The sequence below is a fragment of the Lepidochelys kempii genome, chromosome 1 (assembly GCF_965140285.1).
Source record: "Lepidochelys kempii isolate rLepKem1 chromosome 1, rLepKem1.hap1, whole genome shotgun sequence".
Taxonomy (NCBI): Eukaryota; Metazoa; Chordata; order Testudines; family Cheloniidae; genus Lepidochelys; species Lepidochelys kempii.
Genome location: NC_136380.1, coordinates 117,278,565 through 117,301,007, shown reverse-complemented (window position 1 = coordinate 117,301,007; position 22,443 = coordinate 117,278,565). Strand labels below are relative to the sequence as shown.

General features: G+C 43.1%; 1 protein-coding gene and 1 long non-coding RNA gene across 4 annotated transcripts in view; one reads left to right on the top strand and one right to left on the bottom strand.

The window, feature by feature from the left end:
* Positions 1–22,443, top strand: part of LOC140905009 (uncharacterized) — a 154,901-nt gene that overhangs the window by 80,109 nt on the left and 52,349 nt on the right. The gene's annotated exons all lie outside the window — the stretch shown is intronic.
* Positions 920–21,925, bottom strand: LOC140907205 (uncharacterized). The gene is made up of 3 exons (XM_078851780.1): positions 21,129–21,925; positions 20,452–20,539; positions 920–968 (listed from the first exon to the last, which is right to left on the bottom strand). The coding sequence occupies exons 1-3, from the start codon at positions 21,709–21,711 to the stop codon at positions 920–922; spliced, it is 720 nt and encodes a 239-aa protein (XP_078707906.1). The 5' UTR covers positions 21,712–21,925.

Here is a 22,443-nt window from a genome sequence, read left to right as displayed (position 1 = left end):
CAAACCCCCAGTCCTGAGTCCTCCCACACCCAAACTCCTGCTGCTGGGGGGCACGAGACTGCCCCAGCAGCAGCTGGTATGCCTGGCCCGTGGGTTGCCCGAGCTGCTCAGGCAACCCCTGAGCCAGTCGCATGGGCTGCTGCAGAACTCACAGAGGTCATGAAAAGTCATAGAATCCATGACTTCCGTAACCTCCATGACAAACACGAAGCCTTAATCATGGTTCACAATGAAGAGGCAAATGTGGCTGCTGAGCTGATGCTATTACCCTGCTATACAGGTGGGTGGGCAGGAACAGGGTGTGAGCAGAGCCTTGGCTGTGCTCTCCCGGCATGCCAGCCAGTGCAGCGGATCTGGCCTAGAGAATGAAGTAAATTGTTCCAGAAAAGAGCTGGCAGATTATTTTCCTCCTTGAGCAAAGAGGAAGCAGGCACTAAATTGTGATTCAATGAGGCCTTGTCTTCACTGCAGAGTTAACTTGAGTTATAAATTGAGCATCGCCCCTAACTGGAATCTAATCCACACGCACCTCTTACCTCAAGCATGGTAGAGTTTTTAACTTAAGTTGGCTGCCCTGTCAGGGAGAATAGTTTTCAACTTGTTAGCTGCTCAGACACTCACTCTGTGCGGCTCAGATAGTGTGTGTCTCAAGTGTTATTTCACAGTGTGGCCACTCTCTCTCAAGCTAGGGTAACTGGAGAGGAGTTAACTAAAGGGTAGATATCTCAAATTAACTCTTCAGTGGAGACATGGCCTGTGTCACAATTGGGGCCTTCCTGTACTCTTGTGGCAGCACAACTACACGCAGCCCCTTGCTCAGGCCACACTTGAAGGTGCTGATCTGGCCGTAGAAGGCTAGGAAATAAGAGAATACAGTTGTAACAAGCAAAACAAAAACCTAGATTATTATATGCAGCCATCACAGACTTAACGTCTTGACATTTTCCTCGGTGTCAGAGGTAATTCTTCTAATAAAAAAAGACAAAGAAAGGCTCATTATCAAATAGATGAGATGTCCATTTGTAGTTGGAAGAGAGTTTTAGACATAAGCCAGTGTGGTTGGATGTTTGGCTGCATGTGTGTGTTCTCCCTGTGTGCTGCCCCAGCTCTGCGCAGACAGCCAACACAGCAGACCTCAAGCAAACTACCCAATGACCACAAAATTCGTTAAGGTACGAAGGCACCAGGCCAGATTTATTGTTGACAAAGTATGGTAATAGCACCTGGTAGACTCTACGAGGATACTAAGACATGTATGCCCGTGACAATGGATGCTGCTCAGTGAATGGTGGGACTTTCCATTCCCAACTTGGCTGGACAAAGACACTCCCTCTGACATACATCTTTATACACAGATACAAACAAGTTAGTACTGCCCCTGCCAGAATTAGTTACTGCCCCCTGACGTGGCTAGTTGTTACCATGTACATGTTGGTTCAATTAAAACATTTTTATTATGTACTGTCATCCTGACCTTATCTTTTAGGAGGGTTCAGTGTGTTCCTGTTATTCTTGGGGAATGTTTTTGTACCATCCTTGATATCGGGATGTTCTGGTACCACTTGATATCAGGATGTGTTTGCGTGAGTATTCTGTGACTAGCACTTCTTAGGAGTGTGTATATTTGCAATAACAGCCCTGTTCTTGTCCGATTTTGTGAACAAGTCCTTCTTCATACTAGGCCTCTAATAGAAGGGCTTATGTCTTAGACTTTCTTCCTACTATACATATGTTACAAAAGTTCCATTCAATATAACAATCCTTAAACAATGAGACACATAAACGTTTCCATTTTCTTAAGATTAATATTTTTGTGCCACCTTAGACAAGGGAAATGATAGTTGTAACAAGATTTTCTAGTTTCACGATTTGTTATGTAGCAAACTTAGTCCTAGGTTCTGCAATTGGATCTCTTGTTTAGAGGTCTAGCTCCAAAGGATCTCATTTCAGGACCTGAAGTTGAGCTCTGTGTAAGCATAAAAGCTTGTCTCTTTCAGCAACAAAAGTTGATTTATGAAAGACCTCACCATCTTGTCTCTTTAATATCCTCGGACCAACACGACTACAACAACACTGCAAACACTGATTTCAATTATGTTAGAAACCTAAGTACCTTTGAGAATCTAGGCTATGGTGTCTGCTTGGCTGAAATGTATATTTCCATGTTGCATCCATGCCACATATCAAGTTTGCCCACAGATTTAATAATGAACATTGCCATATAATTGGCATTAAATTGTCACCACGGTTTTCAGATCTCCAGTATACATCTTTGCCTACTAAACCACATTTAAATAAGTGTGGAAGGGTCCAGTAAACTCATTGTATAATTGTGGACTGTTGTAATCTAATTATGGGTTCTCTGGCACTTTTCTGTGAGAAAATTTAACTCAAAACGGCCACAATTGATCACGTTGGCAAAGCAGCACTATCTGCTGATTACCTTAGTAGAGTGGGTGTGTCCATTCAAATGTGGTTTGCTCCTGAAGTCTTTTCTCTCCAGTTAATCAATAAATGTCAGGGAAGAGCTCTTTCAGAATCAATTAATATCTGGAAAACACTGAAGGAAAAATTAGTGCAGTCTATGGCCCAGCTCCCTAACTGGGGCAAACAGCAAACAAATGGAGGCCAACTGGCCTAAGGTGAATAGGCTGCCACCCCAGGGGTGAGTTTGGCAGTAGGGGGACCTGGGCCTACCCTGCTCCACTGGGTCACAGCCCAGGATCCTAACAGTGGCAGGGAATCCCACCACTGGGTCAACGGGGATTCTTCCAAAACACTCGGACCATGGCTTCAGCAAACACAATTGGACTAATGTCTGGTTTCCCTGGGCTACTTCCTACACCTACCTGTTCAAAGGGCTTCGTCGCTCATGGGCCATCAAGCTCTTCAGGGTACTTGGTAGCCGGCAGTTCCAGTATCTCCCCCAGATATTCCTACAGAGGCAAGGGTTGATAGAGCTCAGTCCCTGGTTCTGGGGCCGGCAGCACCATTTGACTCCCTCCCTTGCTCTCCCACAACTGAGCTGGAGGCCCCGCCTCTTATACTTCCTGTTTTCTCTCCAGTTAATCAATAAATGTCAGGGAAGAGCTCTTTCAGGCACAAAGGCAGGGCCCAGCCCACCAGAGGGTGGGGAGTGGTTCCTCCCTGTCTGTATCAGAGGGAAGCCACTCCACCTCACTACATGGGGTACTTCACTTCAGTCATTTTCATTTTGGCACCTGTATATAAAGTTACAATTTAAAAATGGGTTTCACTGGGCCAACTAAGCAGGTTCAAGGGGGATAATGTGCCATTTCTGCAACTTCTAAAAGAAGCCACATTGGAAGGTTTTAATCAGATCCAAGGGACATAACTATTTTCATTAGGCTAGTGGCAATGTAAGGAAGGTATATGGCTTAGGTCTTCCCACTCAGGGGAAAAACCTTATGGACATTTCCTTGCGACATGGAAGGAGTTTGGGACTACGAATTTAGTGAAATAAAAATAAAATAATTGAGTGGAATTTTAAGTGGTAATTCAATAGTGGAGCTGTTGTCATTTTGACAATATGGTATAACCATATTATGAAAACAATGAATGAGTTAAAGGACTTTCCTCTCTCTCACACACCTTTGATAACCAAAAGAATTACTCCAGAACTGGAACAAATTAGAATCCAATTACTCCAGAATTGGAACAAAAGCAGGACTTTATTTATTCCACCAATTTATTTTCTAAACCCCCATATTCTGTTAAATCAAATCAGACTGGGCTTGTCAACAGTAGGAGGAGCTCATCTGTGTAATAAAAAGGCCTTATGTTTCACCTCCAAACCACTGGTCATGATTCCAGAAATTCCCAGATGGCTCCTAACAGCCTGTGTCAAAAGGCCTAAGGCCAATATGAACAAGTATGGCAATCAAAGGCAGCCTTTTCTGCCAAACTCAATGGATTTAGGTATTATTCCATTATATGGGGTTGGCAACTTGTGAGTAGATACAGACAATACAGATATGTGCAAATGAATGGTAAATCCCAAAAGAAGTACAGCCAGCACAAGAATCATTAGAACAGTCATGTATGTCAGGGTAACAGCAAGGACACATCACAAATACTAATGGAGGGCACTTGAACTCAAGCATTAAGCACTGGACTTGGGATCCAATTGCCATTTGTAACAGTGCATATTTAAAGCTAAAAGTGGAAGAAAACATGTTTTTTCCTTGCAGAGGAGGGCTCGTGATCATTAAGACACAACACAGAAAAAGAAAATAATTGTATAAAATGCCCAGAGGTACTAAGAAATATAGAGTATGAAATCTCTCATGTGTAGAGGAGATTTTACTATGGCCATTTTTCTGGGGAAAAGGAAAAGCACTTAAAAATACGTGTACAAGATTAGAAATCCATATGTAATTTTTGGGAATGTTAAATGGCTCTACTGTGGCACAGAACTTCGTCTCTGCTTGACAGATGGCATGCCTTGGGATAGGTTAAACCCAGAGCTCTGGCTAGTGTAAATGACACCATTGCAGACATATTGGCCTCCAAGTCCCCTCACAGAGGATAGCACTGAATACAGTAGCACATTGAGCTTTCAGGAAAGTATAATATAGCTGAGCCCATGCAAGTATGAGCAAGACTGCACACAGTATCACAGTGTAAAATTATCACAGGGGAAGCATACAAAAGTTTTATTCTGGCCCCAGCTCAACAGAAATTGGATTAAAAAAACCTGTCTCAATGCAACGAACACAAGTTTAATCTCCAGCATCTCAGTAATTAACCATACAGAAGCAAAAGACAATGTTTTTAGGTAGCAGATTTTGAAGGGGAAAAAATGTTCCATGTATAAGGGAACCTACAGCAAAATGTACCATATAAGACTTAGTATTTGATAGGATCCTGAGAGATCAAGTAGTTGGAAAAACTATGTTGATTTGGAATGACCCCCCAACCCTGGGCTGATCTGTGATGTTTAAGCACCACTGAGGTTGGTATGGAGGTTCCCTACCTCAAAAGGAGCATCAGAGGTACTGCACCATCTCTCCTGGTGCTGCTACTTGTCCCTAATAATAGGTAGTGTACTGGGGCAGATCATACTGCGGCACACAGGCTCCACTGCACTGGCTGGTGTGTGGTGGAGAGGGAAGTTGTGACCCTGCCACCCCCTGATCTCTTTCTGCTGTCGTATTCCCCAAGGAAACAAAAATGAGTGCTTTTTGTGTTCTTCGTAGCAGAGAGAGAGAGTGCAGGGGCTGCTGTTGTGAGAAGGTGCACAACCAGGCAAATTGCTAGGGGACGCAGTTGCGTACTCCATGCCTCGGCAGCCATTCAGGGGCCGCTCAAAATCTGACCCTGTATTCGCACCTCTGTTTGCAAAATGTGGCGTGCTTCAAAACAGAAGTGTAAGCAAACACTACAAGCTCATACATAAAGGATGAATCAGTCTGCAATGAGACAGGGCTTGTTGGCTGAAGTGGTGCAGCAATGGGCTTGGGCTCTGCAGCACCAAACTCATCTCGTAGCTACCTGTAAATGTTTGGTGTATAATGTAATGTGTAGGGTTCTGGTTTTACTTATAGGAAGACTGTTACAAATTTCTCAAATCACTAACATTAAGTATCTTCCATTGAGAGTTTTCAGGTGCTGTGCTAAGACTTGTGAAATGCAGAACAGGTCATTGGCAGTCTTTCTGTTATCATTTTCATATAGGCTATGGGGCATGAAGACCTTGCTATGGTGCTCTTGGATTTAGTAGTGTAGAATTTGGCTAGAAGATGTCATTTTTCTACTATGATCAGTTCAGACATTCCCTCTGCCAGCTGGCGCCTGTTCTGTCACCAGTGGAGATGATTGTTCTTTGGTTATGCATTGGTCAGCTCTTCTCCACTCTAAGCATTTGTTCTGATAGGTTTTATGATTTAAAATACACACTCCTTTGTTTCAGTGTTTGGATTTCTAGAGTGTAACATAGACCTCAACATGGCGAACAATCGAGCACATGAGTTCAAAGGGAGAATGTTTGCAACACTGAGCTGAGCCCTTATTTCTCAATTTCTTTCAAAACAGATGGCAAAAGGCACAAGCAAACACTTAGAACTAGTATTACTGCCAAGGTTCATTCTTAAGAAGTAAGCCTGATTTCTTTATGTTAGGCAGGGTTAAAAAATATCCCCTCAAAATAAAACAGGTCTAACTGGAAAAAGTCAAAAATAAAGTAATAATAGTGTGTTCAAAACTGCATAATTAAAATATCATTTTTCTTGAAAAGTGAGTTTCACTTGGAAGACTATTGATACGTGGCCAGCTGATCATATGCTCTTTCATGGCACATTTGTAAATTAAGTGGTTGGAAGGTTGCTATTTCAAGTCTGCACATAGAATTCAGTATTCTGTATCCTGTAATGTTAGCCTTTTTCAGCCTTGTCATCGCTCTGATAGAGTAGTGTAGGTGATCCCTATGCTACAGTAACTCTCTCAAGGCTCAACAAATAGACTCAGCAGGGGCTAGCCAGCAGGATGTCCATAGCAGAACAGAATTTCCCATCCTTTAAAGAAGCAACAGACATTCCCTCTTTTCATATGTAAGGGAAAGTGCATACCCTTTAAAAATACATAAGGCTAGAAGGGACAGGAGTGCTATAGAGTTTATTTTAAACTCTCCCCCTGACAAATTAATGGTGATACTGAGCAATTGACAGATGTTTTACCTGCCCACTTTTCCTATTTCTTGATTAAAAGACATAAGAACTGGGCATACACTTCCTTGGAAGTCTGCTGCCTGCTTTGGAATGCTGGGTCAGGTATCAGCTTGGAATGCATACGCTAGAAAGATGTTAAGGATATGTCATTTAAGGGTGGGGGTAGTACCTAACCTCATTAGTTTAACGAAAACTCCCCATTATAAGCCCCTGTTCAGTAGCCAAACATTAACCATTTGGGCTAAATTTTTCCATGCTTACTCTCTGTCTCCAGGTGATTTTCCTTTTGCATGTGAAAAGCTTATGTATAGATTGTTGTATTTAACAATTTAAAAATATTCAGCTTTGAAGTTGAGCAGGAAGCTGCTATTCAGAATTCAGGACCTAATTCCTGGAAGTAGCCACCACTTTCTTAATTTAAAAAGAAAAGGAGTACTTGTGGTACCTTAGAGACTAACAAATGTATTTGAGCATAAGGTTTCGTGAGCTACAGTTCACTTCACAAAAGCTTATGCTCAAATAAATGTGTTAGTCTCTAAGGTGCCACAAGTACTCCTTTTCTTTTTGCGGATACAGACTAACACGGCTGCTACTCTGAAACCTTTCTTAATTTACTGTAACATGATAGAGTTAGGGTCATTACACAAAGTAAAGCTATTTCCCCATGCTTATATCCCCCCCCCCACACACACACACACTGTTACTCTCACCTTCTTGACAACTGCTGGAAATGGGCCATCCTGATTATGACTACAAAAGGTTTTTTTCTCCTGCTGATAATAGCTCACCTTACCTGATCACTCTCATTATAGTGTGTATGTCAACACCCATTTTTTCATGTTCTCTGTGTGTGTATATATATATATCTTCCTCCTGTATTTTCCACTGCATGCATCCGATGAAGTGGGTTTTAGCCCACAAAAGCTTATGCTCAGATACATTTGTTAGTCTCTAAGGTGCCACAAGTCCTCCTCGTTCTTGTTGCTGGTACAAACTAATGCAGCTACCACTCTGAAACATGACAAAGTTACCAAACTGCTTTGCCTTTTGTTTTATATCAGTTTTTTTGTTTTTTTTTTTAACTTATACTACAATTGTGCTCCAGGGCTACATTCAGGACTGAGGCCCAGCTGTATTGGAAGATGTACAAACATAGAGAGGACTTACTCTTTTCCATTTGTGCTTGGTTAACTTTGAACTGTAGAGTAGTAAAACTGCAAAATGGAAAAAAAGGATTTGCCAAATATATTGACAAATATCTCTGCTTCTCCACTACTCTGTCTATTCACTGGTCCCAAAAGTTTTACAAATGATTATCCTGAAAACTTGTACCAGAAGTGTTATTTGCTATTAGTAATTGTTTATTTGCTTTAACAAAAAAATGCAGTCATCCAATTAGGACATGGGAGCAATATGTGACCAAGGTGACTAGTCACACATCATGAACTGTTGAAGGCATCAGTTCATAAACCATTCCCGAAGCTGAAATTGGCTTACCATAAGTAATCACCAAATGCTTGAGAGTATTGAACACATTTTAAGAAATCAGGATTGCTTCATGAATGATTTGTGAGGGAAAAAAAGGCTAAATTTACAATGAATATTATTTGCAATGAATAGTTCAACCAGTTCTAATTATTTAGCACCTGTAGAGGGGAAACAGGGAAATACATATGTTAATGTGGATGTTGTCTTTTTCCTGCCTATCAGGTCTTGATGAAGAGAGTGGCAAATGTCTGTCACACAAAATGCTTGTAGATGAGTTATCAGTCAGGGAAGAGGATTTAACTGGTCAAAGCTAGAGATATCTTTCTTTGTTAGAAGAAAACCTGATGCTTGTGTATCTAAAGACTTTTCTAGAACAGCTCAGAACACCTCAGTCGGCTGTGACACATGAGTAATTGAGGGCAAATTTCTGCCCTTAGTACATATTTCCTACCCAGTTACAAATGTGCCTCCTCCGCAATCAATGGGGGAGGAATTTTGGGTAACTACAGGGGAAGGATGCAGCACTGAGGTGATTGTGGGGGCTGAAGTGAGAGCGTGTGTGTGGCTAGGAGGAGGGGTGGGGCTGCTGTCCTTTTTTCAGGTCTTCTGCCTTCCCATTGGCAGGAGATGGGGCAATGGGCTAGCTGTTGGGCTCGCATGGCCCTTTCCCCTTTCTTATGTAAGCTTTTCCAGTGCTGTGGCCAGCTACCTCACACTCCTTCCTCTTAGCATAGGGTTGGTACTGTGTTATTTATAGGGCCTTACCAAATTCACAGTCCATTCTGGTCAATTTCACAGTCATAGGATTTAAAAAATCATACATTTCATGATTTCAGCTATTTAAATCTGAAATTTCCCAGTGTTGTCATTGTAGGGTCATGACCCAAAAGGGGGGTTTCAGGGTTGCAAGGTTATTGTAGGTGCGGTTACGGTTCACTACCCTTACTCCTGCGCTGCTGCTGTCAGAGGTGCTGCCTTCGGAACCGGGCAGCTGGAGAGCAGCCGCTGCTGGCTGGGATTCCAGCTCTGAAGGCAGCGCCGCCGCCAGCAGCAGCGCAGAAGTAAGGATGACATAATACAGTATTGTCACCCTGACTCCTGCGCTGCTGGCTGCAGACCTGGGCCCTCACTCAGCAGCCGCTGCTCTCCGGCCACCCATTTCTGAAAGCAGTGCAGAAGTAAGAGTGGCAATACTGTGACTCCACTTAAATAACCTTGTGACCCCTCTGCAACTTCCTTTTGGGTCAGAATTCCCAATTTGGGAAACACTGGTCTCCCCTGTGAAATTTTAAAAGCACAGAAAAGATCAGATTTCATGGTCGGAGACCAGATTTCATGGTTGTGGCGCATTTTACCTGGCTGTGAATTTGGTAGGGCCCTAGTTATTTACGATGCTGCAGGTCTGACTGATTGCCCATTCTGTGATCAGGAAGGAATTGTTGGAGTTTCATTGATGAGAGGCCTGATGTTTTTTTCACCTTCCTCACAGCACTGTGAAGGCTCAGTTAGGTTATATCATTAAGACTTAATGTTAGGAAAAGTAAGAGTTTTAGTTTGTTGTGACTTGTGTTTGGTGTCCAGCGTGGAGAAAGATAAAAAAGGAACAGCTCTCAGAAGCTGATGAGACCCAGGATTGTGCCTATGGGAAAAGGGTAGACTTGAAGTCTTCACAGACTGATGTCCTCCCTTGGGAACCTGTCCCCCTCTCCCCTCCTCCCCCGCAGGGAGGTGGAGGGGATTTAAAAGTGAGCAGATCATAGGATTTTATTTAGGCAGGCTTACCCAAGTTATTGGCGGTGGGTGTACTGAATGCTACACTGGACCTAGTAATATGCCTGGTATGGAAGTACAAGAGGTGGTGCACATACCTCCTCCCTCCCCCCAGATTAAATAAGGATGTGTTCTGCAACTTAAAATCAATCCCCTGAGTCTGTTGTTCATTCACATGGATGACCTGATCAAAGTGTCTTATACACATTCTAATACAAGAGCTTAAGGACCACATATTCTCTGAAGTTACACATTCAACTATTTCCATGTGTAATTTAGACAGACACACAGGGGTGGCTCCTCATGTAGGGTAATATGTCATGTTGTATGAAGTCATTGTGCATTTGTGTACAAAACTTGTGGGCTCATTGTGTTTGAAAACTTTGCCCTACGTTATTAAAGAGATTAAAACAACATCAGCATAAGACCACAGCTAAAAGGAACATACTGTCCCTAAGACATTCTGAAATTAATTTTAAAAAAGTTTAAATTTAAATCCTATTGATCCATTTAGAAAATGAATTGTCTGTTTTTTATCCTTATTCCCATCTTTTGCCGTACAGGGGTGAGTCTCTTTTCTGTTACAGTACCTTTTGTTTAAGAGTGAGATAAGGTGTCAATCTTTTACATTAAAATGGCTAATTGTGTTGTGACAGACGTAATTAATCATTGGACCACTCACTGTTCACTTTCATATTCACGCTAGTGTGGAATGTTGCTCTCCCTGAGGTTTCTAGAGTTTTGAGCGCATACAAACCTGTGGAATACACGATCACGAAAGGCACATCTGAAAAGGGAGAACGTATGGGTTCTTTTTTTTATTATAAACACATGATTTTGACAATTTTGCACTTAAAGTAAAAGGAGCGGATTCTGATATTTGCAAGTTCCACAAAAAGCCAAACCCCACAAAATACAAAACAACCGCCCCAAGTAACCCCTTGTCCCCCCAAATCAAAAAAAGCTGCAACAAAATCCAAGATCTCTCACGTTTTTCACAGGAACTGTTTTTTTCCCCTAATTTTATTGACCAGACCTAAGCCTTATTGTTTTTTTCCCCCCACCAGGCAATTGAGCAACACAGCATAATATTCCTGGTGCAACCACCACAGCTGAGATTTTTCAAAGGAATGAGGGGATTAGGTTGAATGGAAGATGCGTGGCTAAATGCTCTGCACAGCTTTGGAAACATCAACTCCTTTCTTTTTAATTGTGAAGGAAACTGGGGGTGTGGGGGAAGCATGAGAGTTTCTCACTGGTTTTGTAAAAGGGTGAAACTTATTCAATAAGAGAAAAATGGGGATTTACTAAAAAAAAATATCTGAAAATAATATTACAACTGTAATATTTTCCAGTCAGGTCTGTCACATCAGAGAATAATAGTATTGAAGTCAATGGCAAAGATTTCATTAACTTTAGTGGGGAAGGATTAGAGTCACATCTCCTTTGTACTCGTAAATTGTAATTGCAGATAAGAATCTGGACCCATGTGTCTAAACTGTTCAGTTGGATCAATTCTTTCCCCTTTCTCTATTTTGCTGCCACACTTTTAATATATGCATAAGTTACTCATGCCCTTTTTGCTCCCCCATATCTGGCAAATTTCCCAAGATACATGCCAAATTCTAAGAAGAACACCTATAGTATTGCCTCATTTATTGGAAACCATCAATGACTTTATGCCATTTTGTCTTTGAAATTGCCTTTAAATGCAACCTTCCCAAAGTGGAACCTGAGCTGAGCATGTAGATTAAAACAAAATCCATAGAAAATCTTTCAAAATAGAAACAATTAAAGTTGTGAGGCTGTACTGAAAGCACATTTTAAATGAGAGAAAACAATTTTTATACAATGCTGAATGCAGTAATGTTTTGCTGACAACTTTGGAAAGCTTTGCTCACAGATGAATAAAAGGGTGGTTAAAAGAAATATTGATATGAAATATGCTTTCATGAACATCTTACCTTCTCTACTTTTTTTTCCATTGGCCTATCATAACTGTGCATCATCCTCTTCAGTATCACTGAAGCTTTCATATGGCTTTAGATTTCAAAGCTACAGGTGGTCTACAAGTGTTGCACTTCAAAGACTGTTTTGATTAAATGAAACAATGTTTGTGTAATATGGAGCCCAGGTCTTTGAACTTTTTTCCATTCAATTCATCCTACAAAGATTCTATTAGGGGAGATCAGAAGACCTGCTGCCAGCCATTGTTTTCATCAGTCCCTCAGGGTTGTCTTTTCAAATATCTTTCATGTAAACCTAGGGCCAACCATTTGTTTTGATTAAAATAATAAAATAAAATAAGAACAACAATAATAATAATAATAATAATAATACATATTTCTAGCTGGCAATGTCCTTTGCTCAAAAACACGGACTAGAACTATATGACTAGTATTTTAAGCGAATATGCACATGATGGCACAGATTTGATGAATCATCTTGTTATTACTGTCTTACTATTGATAAGCCACCCTCCCTGCAACAAACCAAGGAGCCAGATAGTTACGCCTCTTGATGAGTATGTAAGTTACTGAAGCTGATTTAACTTCTTGTTGTATCTTGTGGTTTTTTGCTTTCAGTGAAAGAAAAACTGATCCTAACAGTTTTAAACTTGTTAATTCGAGCCATATGTCAGACAGCCATATGGTGCATCACCACCTTATATTTACAGGGTGCTGCTTTTCAAAACATTATTCTAAAGCTTTATTTGCCCCACAGTTAATATGTGGTATTCTGTGCTTTGGAGATTTTTCAGATATCTCGAGTATCTAAATCACATGCTGATGTAGCTAAACCTCACTGATTATTAAAAGCTAATTGCAGCCTGTTTTATTGGCAAAAATGTGCTAATCAAGTCCCCGAGTCAGAGTGTATGCTAAAAAGAAGTGTGTTGCTAATCCTCCTGTCTCCACATATGGCAAAAGAAAAATGAGATGTAGAAGGAAAAACCATAACCTTGTTGATTATAAGGACTGTTCTATTTGATGTTCCTCTGTAAAGTACCCAACGGTACGTCAGAGTTGGAGGCAGTAGGAAGGGCTTTACCACCTTGGTCCCTTACAGAAAATGAAAGAAAACGCATTTTTGGACAAAAATGTAATAAGAAAATGCAGTGGGCTAAAGAAGTCTGTTGGTTGCATAACTGATACTTGTCATTTCTCAGTAGCCAGCTCTTCTAATGGACCTAAAAGGAAGTCAGTCAGTTTTTAATATCGAAAAATGATTTGGTCTAGATTGTGCTGCCGCAAGCTGCCCTATGTTGAGCATAGCTGTATCACCCCAGGAACAGCACAGGAAAGGATCTGTGCTCTTTGAGGCATGGTGCCTTTCCTGGCCCCTTTCCACCCCCTTGATCAGGTGTATTAATCTGCTATGGGCAGAAGTAGATTACTACTCCCCCTTGTGTCAGTTTATCTGCTCTGCACAATGTGTTGGAGACAGATGAGTCATCACCCACTTCCCCACCCATTTGTCTGTACAGCGCCCCCTATACACAGCCCTGGGGTCAGGAAAAACACTTCCGGGCAATGGAGGATGTCGGCTTATTCCCCTTATGTGCTTGTACAGGGACATAGCATGGTTCACAATTTAGCCCTGGGTTTGGAACGTTGGGCAGTTGGTGCATGGTTATGTAAACCAATTTTGTTTGATCAGTGGTGACAGACAACGTATTGGGGATGTAATATTTATATTATTAAATCTGTGCTGTATATGTTGTAGATATGAGAGATTAATTTATCTGACTGCCGAAATCCCATACTTGAAACTAGTAAACATTTGTTTATGCATAGGTGGTAAAGTGTGGTAAATGTGTCCCCCCTGCTTTAGATCAATTACAATGCAATGGGTTTGTTTAGTTTAATAGGGACAAATCACTTCAAGCAATGACCTTCTCTCCACCATCTAAAGTCAATGACTCCACTCATGCTCTCCTTTATTATTTTTGTCCCGTTAGTGCGCTTTCACAGACTGCATAATTCTGCCACTTGGACTCATATCGGTTAATACCTTACTCAGCAAGCAGGCTAATGGATTTGAATGGCATTCCTTATGGAGTAAGGTACGAGTCAGCGTAAATAAGAGTGACAAAATGAAGCCCTGATTCTTCATTCCATGTCATGTATGGAAACAAGTCAGGCATAATGCATCATAGAATCCCTTTTGTGTTCTCTGGTTAAATAAGGGAATATCCAGTTTCTTTCATGTAGGCTAATGACTGTATGAATTTTTACAGCCACATAGTGCATTATTTGTCCTGAAAAGTGATCCACAAACCTTCCACTATCCTTAAAGAAGTCTGTAGACACACATGAAGACAAATTGTCCTTTCAGTTACAGCACTGTAAATCCATTGGCATCCATGGCGCTACTCTGGGTTTATACTGGTGTCGCTGAAAGCAGAATTTAGCCCTATAGAAAAAGATATTTAGTTCATAATCACCCAGAAAACTTGCTAAGAGAACAATCCTACAGGTTTTCATTACTGCCTTGATAATCTTATGAAAAACCAAACTCTGAGTTGCACACAGAAGAGCTTTTGGTAGAAAAAAACCCAGGCAACATTTAGTAAGCAGTCCAGCATATTGCACTTTAATAAGTTCATATTAATACTCTCACAGAAACCCATGCAAATAAGCACAAAACACAATAGCATTCTGAAATTAAAAAAAAAAACCCACACACAACTGAATGAAATGGTTCAGTGTATAATACCACTACTAAAAAATACCTATTGTGTTCTGTAGCCTCCCACTTAGATTAAGCTACCAACCAATCAATCCTTTCAGAGTACACAATGCCTTTTTAATACGGTGGCCTATGAATGGGTTGGTTTAAGAATGATGTATTGTGTATCATTTGAATACATTCCAAAGAAAATGAACTCAAATACAGAAATAAAATTCAAGATATAAACCAAAGATAAGTGTTAAGGTGGCCCTATTTGTTAAAACCCAAACCCCAAGGGTCCAGTACATGGAATGGTGGCCTTCATCATTTGCAGATGGCCTTCCGTAAAAAACTAAAATAGTAATATGCTATGATTTACAATGGCAGATTATTATTTCAGTCAGGAAAGGTGTCCTTTCAGATAATAGCTCAGTCAAATTTCTTCATGTGCTGTTAAACAGCAGTATATATTTTGTATGCAAGTTTTGCCAGCTTCATTAGCAGTGAAATTAAGAAATTTAATGCTTATGTCACTACCAATAGAGAACTAGATTGGCACAGTAATCTCTTACAAACCGGTCTGAATTTTTGAAAAATATCTTTTTTTAAACTTGTTTGGCTTTCAGTAACCTCTTATGCCTGGTAGGCTACTGAGGAAATCACTGAACATTAAACCTTGACACAAGTTTTTTTCTTTTAAAAATATTTAAATATTTTAAATAAATATTTAAATATATCAGATATTTTTTTATATCAGACTCATGATAGATACCACATTCAAGTCCCCATGTGGTACTAAACTCTCATACAAACTAGCTCTCGTCCTTGAAAAAACAGACAAAAGTGCCAGAAGAGAAGGGTGGTCTTATGGTTAAGTCTATTGGACTGCAGCTGAAGAGATCTATGTTGAATTATTCACTCTGCCACAGACATTGGGTAAATCACTTAATCTTTCAGTGCCTCAGCTACCCCTTTGTGAAATGGGAATACTAACCATATTTAGTTCCTTTCTCTCACTTTTTGCTTCTCTCATCTATTTAGACTTCAAGCTCTTCAGGGCAGGAAGTGTCTTACTATGTGTGTGTAGTGTGCCCACCGCAATGGGGCCTCAATTTCAATTGGGTCCACAGGAAATTACTGTAATGCAAGTAGTAATAATAAAATGATGCCACTAGCATAAGTTCGGTATAAATATATTTATCCCTATCTGTTATCCATTCCATCTGTGCTCAGCTTCATTATTGTGTGATGCATGCCGGAATGCTCTTGGACAACCTTGGTCTGACTTTGCACTGAGACATCTGGTTGCTTGCCCATCTTGTTGAAGGAGGGTTAAGAGGATGTGGAAGCTATTTTCCCTCCCCTCTTCTCCCTGCCCGCCTCCCACCCACACGAGGGAGAGACGGGATGAGTTGGTTTGGTCAGTTTTAATAGCTATTTAAGGGCCTCGTGTTAATTCTTGTGTGCTTAATAATATACAGCGCTTTCCCTTTTTGTACCTGATATGGTGGTTGAGTAAATTATATTATTTATTGAGGCTAGCCACTTTGAGGGTTTGCAGCATAGTTCTTGGAGGGGAAATTTGCAACAGGGGAGAGGTGGCATTTGGCTATATTGGGAGATTGGGGTATTTGACATTTTAGAACAGTGAAACTCACTATACAGATTGCTGTGGGGAGGGAGTGTTGGCCTAGGGTTACTCTAGCCTTCTTTATGAGGCTGGAGTGTTTGCAATAAAGTCAGTTGGCCAAAGGTTTTAGGTTACTTAGCCAAGTTGATTAACAGGCTGGCCAGAGAGAATTTTGAGGTTCTCTGTGACTGCCCCCTACTGCCTTTGTTCCTCCATCCCCATTCATTATTATTCTCATGGGTTTTTTTTTTAAAGTGGGGACCTGACCTGTTCCTCTCAGGAAACATCTGGCACCATAACAGAAAAGCTTTGTAAAGGCAACTTCAGTACTATACAATGTTTAGTTAAGTCCCGAGAGGTCACAGCATGATTCTCTCAGATTTGTACTCTGGACCATGTCATCCAGAATTTCTGGGAGAATCCAGCTACTGCTGGAAAGTTACCAAGCTGTCTCCTAAGCTGACTCACTTAGGACATGCTAGGTTAACTGACCAGCATCATTTATCCTACAAGATACATTACTTCTATTGAATTGGCACCTATTGTTAGTCTCTAAGGGTATGTCTACACTACGGAATAAGGTCGAATTTATAGAAGTCATTTTTTTAGAAATCGGTTTTATATATTCGAGTGTATGTGTCCCCACAGAAAATGCTCTAAGTGCATTAAGTGCATTAACTTGGCGGAGCGCTTCCACAGTACCGAGGCTAGAGTCGACTTCCGGAGCGTTGCACTGTGGGTAGCTATCCCACAGTTCCTGCAGTCTCCGCTGCGCATTGGAATTCTGGGTTGAGATCCCAATGCCTGATGGGGCTAAAACATTGTCGCGGGTGGTTCTGGGTACATATCGTCAGGCCCCCGTTCCCTCCCTCCCTCCGTGAAAGCAAGGGCAGACAATCGTTTCACGCCTTTTTTCCTGAGTTACCTGTCTAGGGGACTCATTCTTCTAGGTCACACTGCAGTCACTCACAGAGACGGTGCAGCGAGATAAATCTAGACATGTATCAATCAGAGGCCAGGCTAACCTTCCTGTTCCAATAAGAACGATAACTTAGGTGCACCATTTCCTATTGGAACCCTTCGTGAAGTCCTGCCTGAAATACTCCTTGATGCAAAGACACCCCCTTTGTTGATTTTAGCTCCCTGAAGCCAACCCTGTAAGCCGTGTCCTCAGTCGCCCCTCCCTGCATCAGAGCAATGGCAAACAATCGGGCATCTGAGAGTGCTGTCCAGAGCAGTCATAATGGAGCACTCTGATGGGGCTAAAACATTGTCGCGGGTGGTTCTGGGTACGTATCGTCAGGCCCCCGTTCCCTCCCTCCCTCTGTGAAAGCAAGGGCAGACAATCGTTTCGTGCCTTTTTTCCTGAGTTACCTGTGCAGACGCCATACCACGGCAAGCATGGAGCCCGCTCAGGTAACCGTCACCCTATGTCTCCTGGGTGCTGGCAGACGCGGTACGGCTTTGCTACACAGTAGCAGCAACCCATTGCCTTCTGGCAGCAGACGGTGCAATACGACTGTTAGTCGTCCTCGTCGTGTCCGAAGTGCTCCTGGCCACATTGGCTGGGAGCGCCTGGACAGACATGGGTGCAGGGACTAAATTTGGAGTGACTTGACCAGGTCATTCTCTTTAGTCCTGCAGTCAGTCCTATTGAACCGTCTTATAGTGAGCAGGCAGGCGATACGGATTGCTAGCAGTCGTACTGTACCATCTTCTGCCAGGCAGGCAAGAGATGAGGATTGCTAGTAGTAGTATTGTACCATCTTCTGCCAGGCAGGCAAGAGATGAGGATGGCTAGCAGTCGTACTGTACCATCTTCTGCCGAGCAGCCATGAGATGTGGATGGCATGCAGTCCTTCTGCACCGTCTGCTGCCAGCCAAAAATGTAAAAGATAGATGGAGTGGGTCAAAACAAGAAATAGACCAGATTTGTTTTGTACTCATTTGCCTCCTCCCCTGTCTAGGGGACTCATTCCTCTAAGTCACACTGCAGTCACTCACAGAGAAGGTGCAGCGAGGTAAATCTAGCCATGTATCAATCAGAGGCCAGGCTAACCTCCTTGTTCCAATAAGAACAATAACTTAGGTGCACCATTTCTTATTGGAACCCTCCGTGAAGTCCTGCCTGAAATACTCCTTGATGTAAAGACACCCCCTTTGTTGATTTTAGCTCCCTGAAGCCAACCCTGTAAGCCCTGTCGTCAGTCGCCCCTCCCTCCGTCAGAGCAACGGCAGACAATCATTCCGCGCCTTTTTTCTGTGCGGACGCCATACCAAGGCAAGCACGGAGGCTGCTCAGCTCACTTTGGCAATTAGGAGCACATTAAACACCACACGCATTATCCAGCAGTATATGCAGCACCAGAACCTGGCAAAGCGATACCGGGCGAGGAGGCGACGTCAGCGCGGTCACGTGAGTGATCAGGACATGGACACAGATTTCTCTGAAAGCACGGGCCCCGGCAATGTGGGCATCATGGTGCTAATGGGGCAGGTTCATGCTGTGGAACGCCGATTCTGGGCTCGGGAAACAAGCACAGACTGGTGGGACCGCATAGTGTTGCAGGTCTGGGACGATTCCCAGTGACTGCGAAACTTTCGCATGCGTAAGGGCACTTTCATGGAACTTTGTGACTTGCTTTCCCCTGCCCTGAAGCGCATGAATACCAGGATGAGAGCAGCCCTCACAGTTGAGAAGCGAGTGGCGATAGCCCTGTGGAAGCTTGCAACGCCAGACAGCTACCGGTCAGTTGGGAATCAATTTGGAGTGGGCAAATCTACTGTGGGGGCTGCTGTGATACAAGTAGCCCACGCAATCAAAGATCTGCTGATATCAAGGGTAGTGACCCTGGGAAATGTGCAGGTCATAGTGGATGGCTTTGCTGCAATGGGATTCCCTAACTGTGGTGGGGCCATAGACGGAACTCCTATCCCTATCTTGGCACCGGAGCACCAAGCCGCCGAGTACATAAACCGCAAGGGGTACTTTTCGATAGTGCTGCAAGCTCTGGTGGATCACAAGGGACGTTTCACCAACATCAACGTGGGATGGCTGGGAAAGGTGCATGACGCTCGCATCTTCAGGAACTCTGGTCTGTTTCAAAAGCTGCAGGAAGGGACTTTCTTCCCAGACCAGAAAATAACTGTTGGGGATGTTGAAATGCCTATATGTATCCTTGGGGACCCAGCCTACCCCTTAATGCCATGGCTCATGAAGCCGTACACAGGCAGCCTGGACAGTGGTCAGGAGCTGTTCAACTACAGGCTGAGCAAGTGCAGGACGGTGGTAGAATGTGCATTTGGACATTTATGGCGGCGGGGGGGGGAGAGACGTTTATGGTGGGGGGGGGACACGTTTATGGCGGGGTGGGAGGCTGAGGCAAATCGCCTGGCTGCTGGTTACGCGCAACCAGACACCAGGGCGGTTAGAAGAGCACAGGAGGGCGCGGTACGCATCAGAGAAGCTTTGAAAACCAGTTTCATGACTGGCCAGGCTACAGTGTGAAAGTTCTGTTTGTTTCTCCTTGATGAAACCCCCCGCCCCTTGGTTCACTCTACTTCCCTGTAAGCTAACCACCCTCCCCTCCTCCCTTTAATCACCGCTTGCAGAGGCAATAAAGTCATTGCTGCTTCACAGTCATGCATTCGTTATTCATTCATCACACAAATAGGGAGATGACTACCAAGGTATCCCAGGAGGGGTGGTGGAGGAGGGAAGGAAAATGCCACACAGCACTTTAAGCACAGCACTTTAAAAGTTTACAACTTTAAAATTTATTGAATGACAGCCTTCTTTTTTTGGGGCAATCCTCTGTGGTGGAGTGGCTGGTTGGCTGGAGGCCCCCCCACCGCGTTCTTGGGCGTCTGGGTGTGGAGGCTATGGAACTTGGGGAGGAGGGCAGTTGGTTACAGAGGGGCTGCAGTGGCAGTCTGTGCTCCAGCTGCCTTTGCTGCAGCTCAACCATATGCTGGAGCATACTGGTTTGGTCCTGCAGCAGCCTCAGCATTGAATCCTGCCTCCTCTCATCACGCTGCCGCCACATTTGAGCTTCAGCCCTGTCTTCAGCCCGCCACTTACTCTCTTCAGCCCGCCACCTCTCCTCCCGGTCATTTTGTGCTTTCCTGCACTCTGACATTATTTGCCTCCACGCATTCGTCTGTGCTCTGTCAGTGTGGGAGGACAGCATGAGCTCGGAGAACATTTCATTGCGAGTGCATTTTTTTTTCTTTCTAAGCTTCACTAGCCTCTGGGAAGGAGAAGATCCTGTGATCATTGAAACACATGCAGCTGGTGGAGAAAAAAAAAGGGACAGCGGTATTTAAAAAGACACATTTTATAAAACAGTGGCTACACTCTTTGAGGGTAAACCTTGCTGTTAACATTACATACATAGCACATGTGCTTTCATTACAAGGTCGCATTTTGCCTCCCCCCACCGCGTGACTACCCCCTCAACCTTCCCCCCTCCCTGTGGCTAACAGCGGGGAACATTTCTGTTTAGCCACAGGCAAACAGCCCAGCAGGAATGGGCTCCTCTGAGTGTCCCCTGAAGAAAAGCACTCTATTTCAACCAGGTGACCATGAATTATATCTCACTCTCCTGAGGATAACACAGAGAGATAAAGAACGGATGTTGTTTGAATGCCAGCAAACATACACTGCAATGCTTTGTTCTACAATGATTCCCGAGTACGTGTTACTGGCCTGGAGTGGTAAAGTGTCCTACCATGAAGGACGCAATAAGGCTGCCCTCCCCAGAAACCTTTTGCAAAGGCTTTAGGACTACATCTAGGAGAACTGCGAATGCCAGGGCAAAGTAATCCTTTCACATGCTTGCTTTTAAACCATGTATAGTATTTTAAAAAGGTACACTCACCAGAGGTCCCTTCTCCGCCTGCTGGGTCCAGGAAGCAGCCTTGGGTGGGTTCGGGGGGTACTGGCTCCAGGTCCAGGGTGAGAAACAGTTCCTGGCTGTCGGGAAAACCGGTTTCTCCGCTTGCTTGCTGTGAGCTATCTACAACCTCCTCCTCATCATCATCTTCTTCGTCCCCAAAACCTGCTTCCGTATTGCCTCCATCTCCATTGAAGGAGTCAAACAACATGGCTGGGGTAGTGGTGGCTGAACCCCCTAAAATGGCATGCAGCTCATCATAGAAGCGGCATGTTTGGGGCTCTGACCCGGAGCGGCCGTTCGCCTCTCTGGTTTTCTGGTAGGCTTGCCTCAGCTCCTTCAGTTTCACGCGGCACTGCTTCGGGTCCCTGTTATGGCCTCTGTCCTTCATGCCCTGGGAGATTTTGACAAAGGTTTTGGCATTTCGAAAACTGGAACGGAGTTCTGATAGCACGGATTCCTCTCCCCAAACAGCGATCAGATCCCGTACCTCCCGTTCGGTCCATGCTGGAGCTCTTTTGCGATTCTGGGACTCCATCATGGTCACCTGTGCTGATGAGCTCTGCATGGTCACCTGCAGCTTGCCACGCTGGCCAAACAGGAAATGAGATTCAAAAGTTCGCGGTTCTTTTCCTGTCTACCTGGCCAGTGCATCTGAGTTGAGAGTGCTGTCCAGAGCGGTCACAATGGAGCACTCTGGGATAGCTCCCGGAGGCCAATACCATCGAATTGTGTCCACAGTACCCCAAATTCGAGCCGGCAACGTCGATTTAAGCGCTAATCCACTTGTCAGGGGTGGAGTAAGGAAATCGATTTTAAGAGTCCTTTAAGTCGAAATAAAGGGCTTCATTGTGTGGACGGGTGCAGGTTTACATTGATTTAACGCTGCTAAATTCGACCTAAAGTCCTAGTGTAGACCAGGGCTAAGGTGCCACAAGGACTCCTCATTGTTTTTGCTGATACAGACTAACACGGCTACCATTCTGAAACGAGGCTTTTTAGTTTCCAATAAATAATTAATAGAACAGAAATTGAAAGATGAAGTTGTAGATGGCATTTTTATTCCAGCTATTTCAAGTAGTGCCTGGTATTTTTTTAAATTTTTCCTGTGAAGTTGCAGTTAGAGTTATTAATGATAGGGATAATAAAACATTAATCAAATCTTTACAACTTTAAATATGGAATTGTGTCTCATTACAGTGTATAACAATCTTAAATGCAATCTTTTACTTGTAGGGCTTTTTTCATTTTAATTATATTTGCCTTTTAGGAATTTAAAATGTCTTTATATATAAAGGAA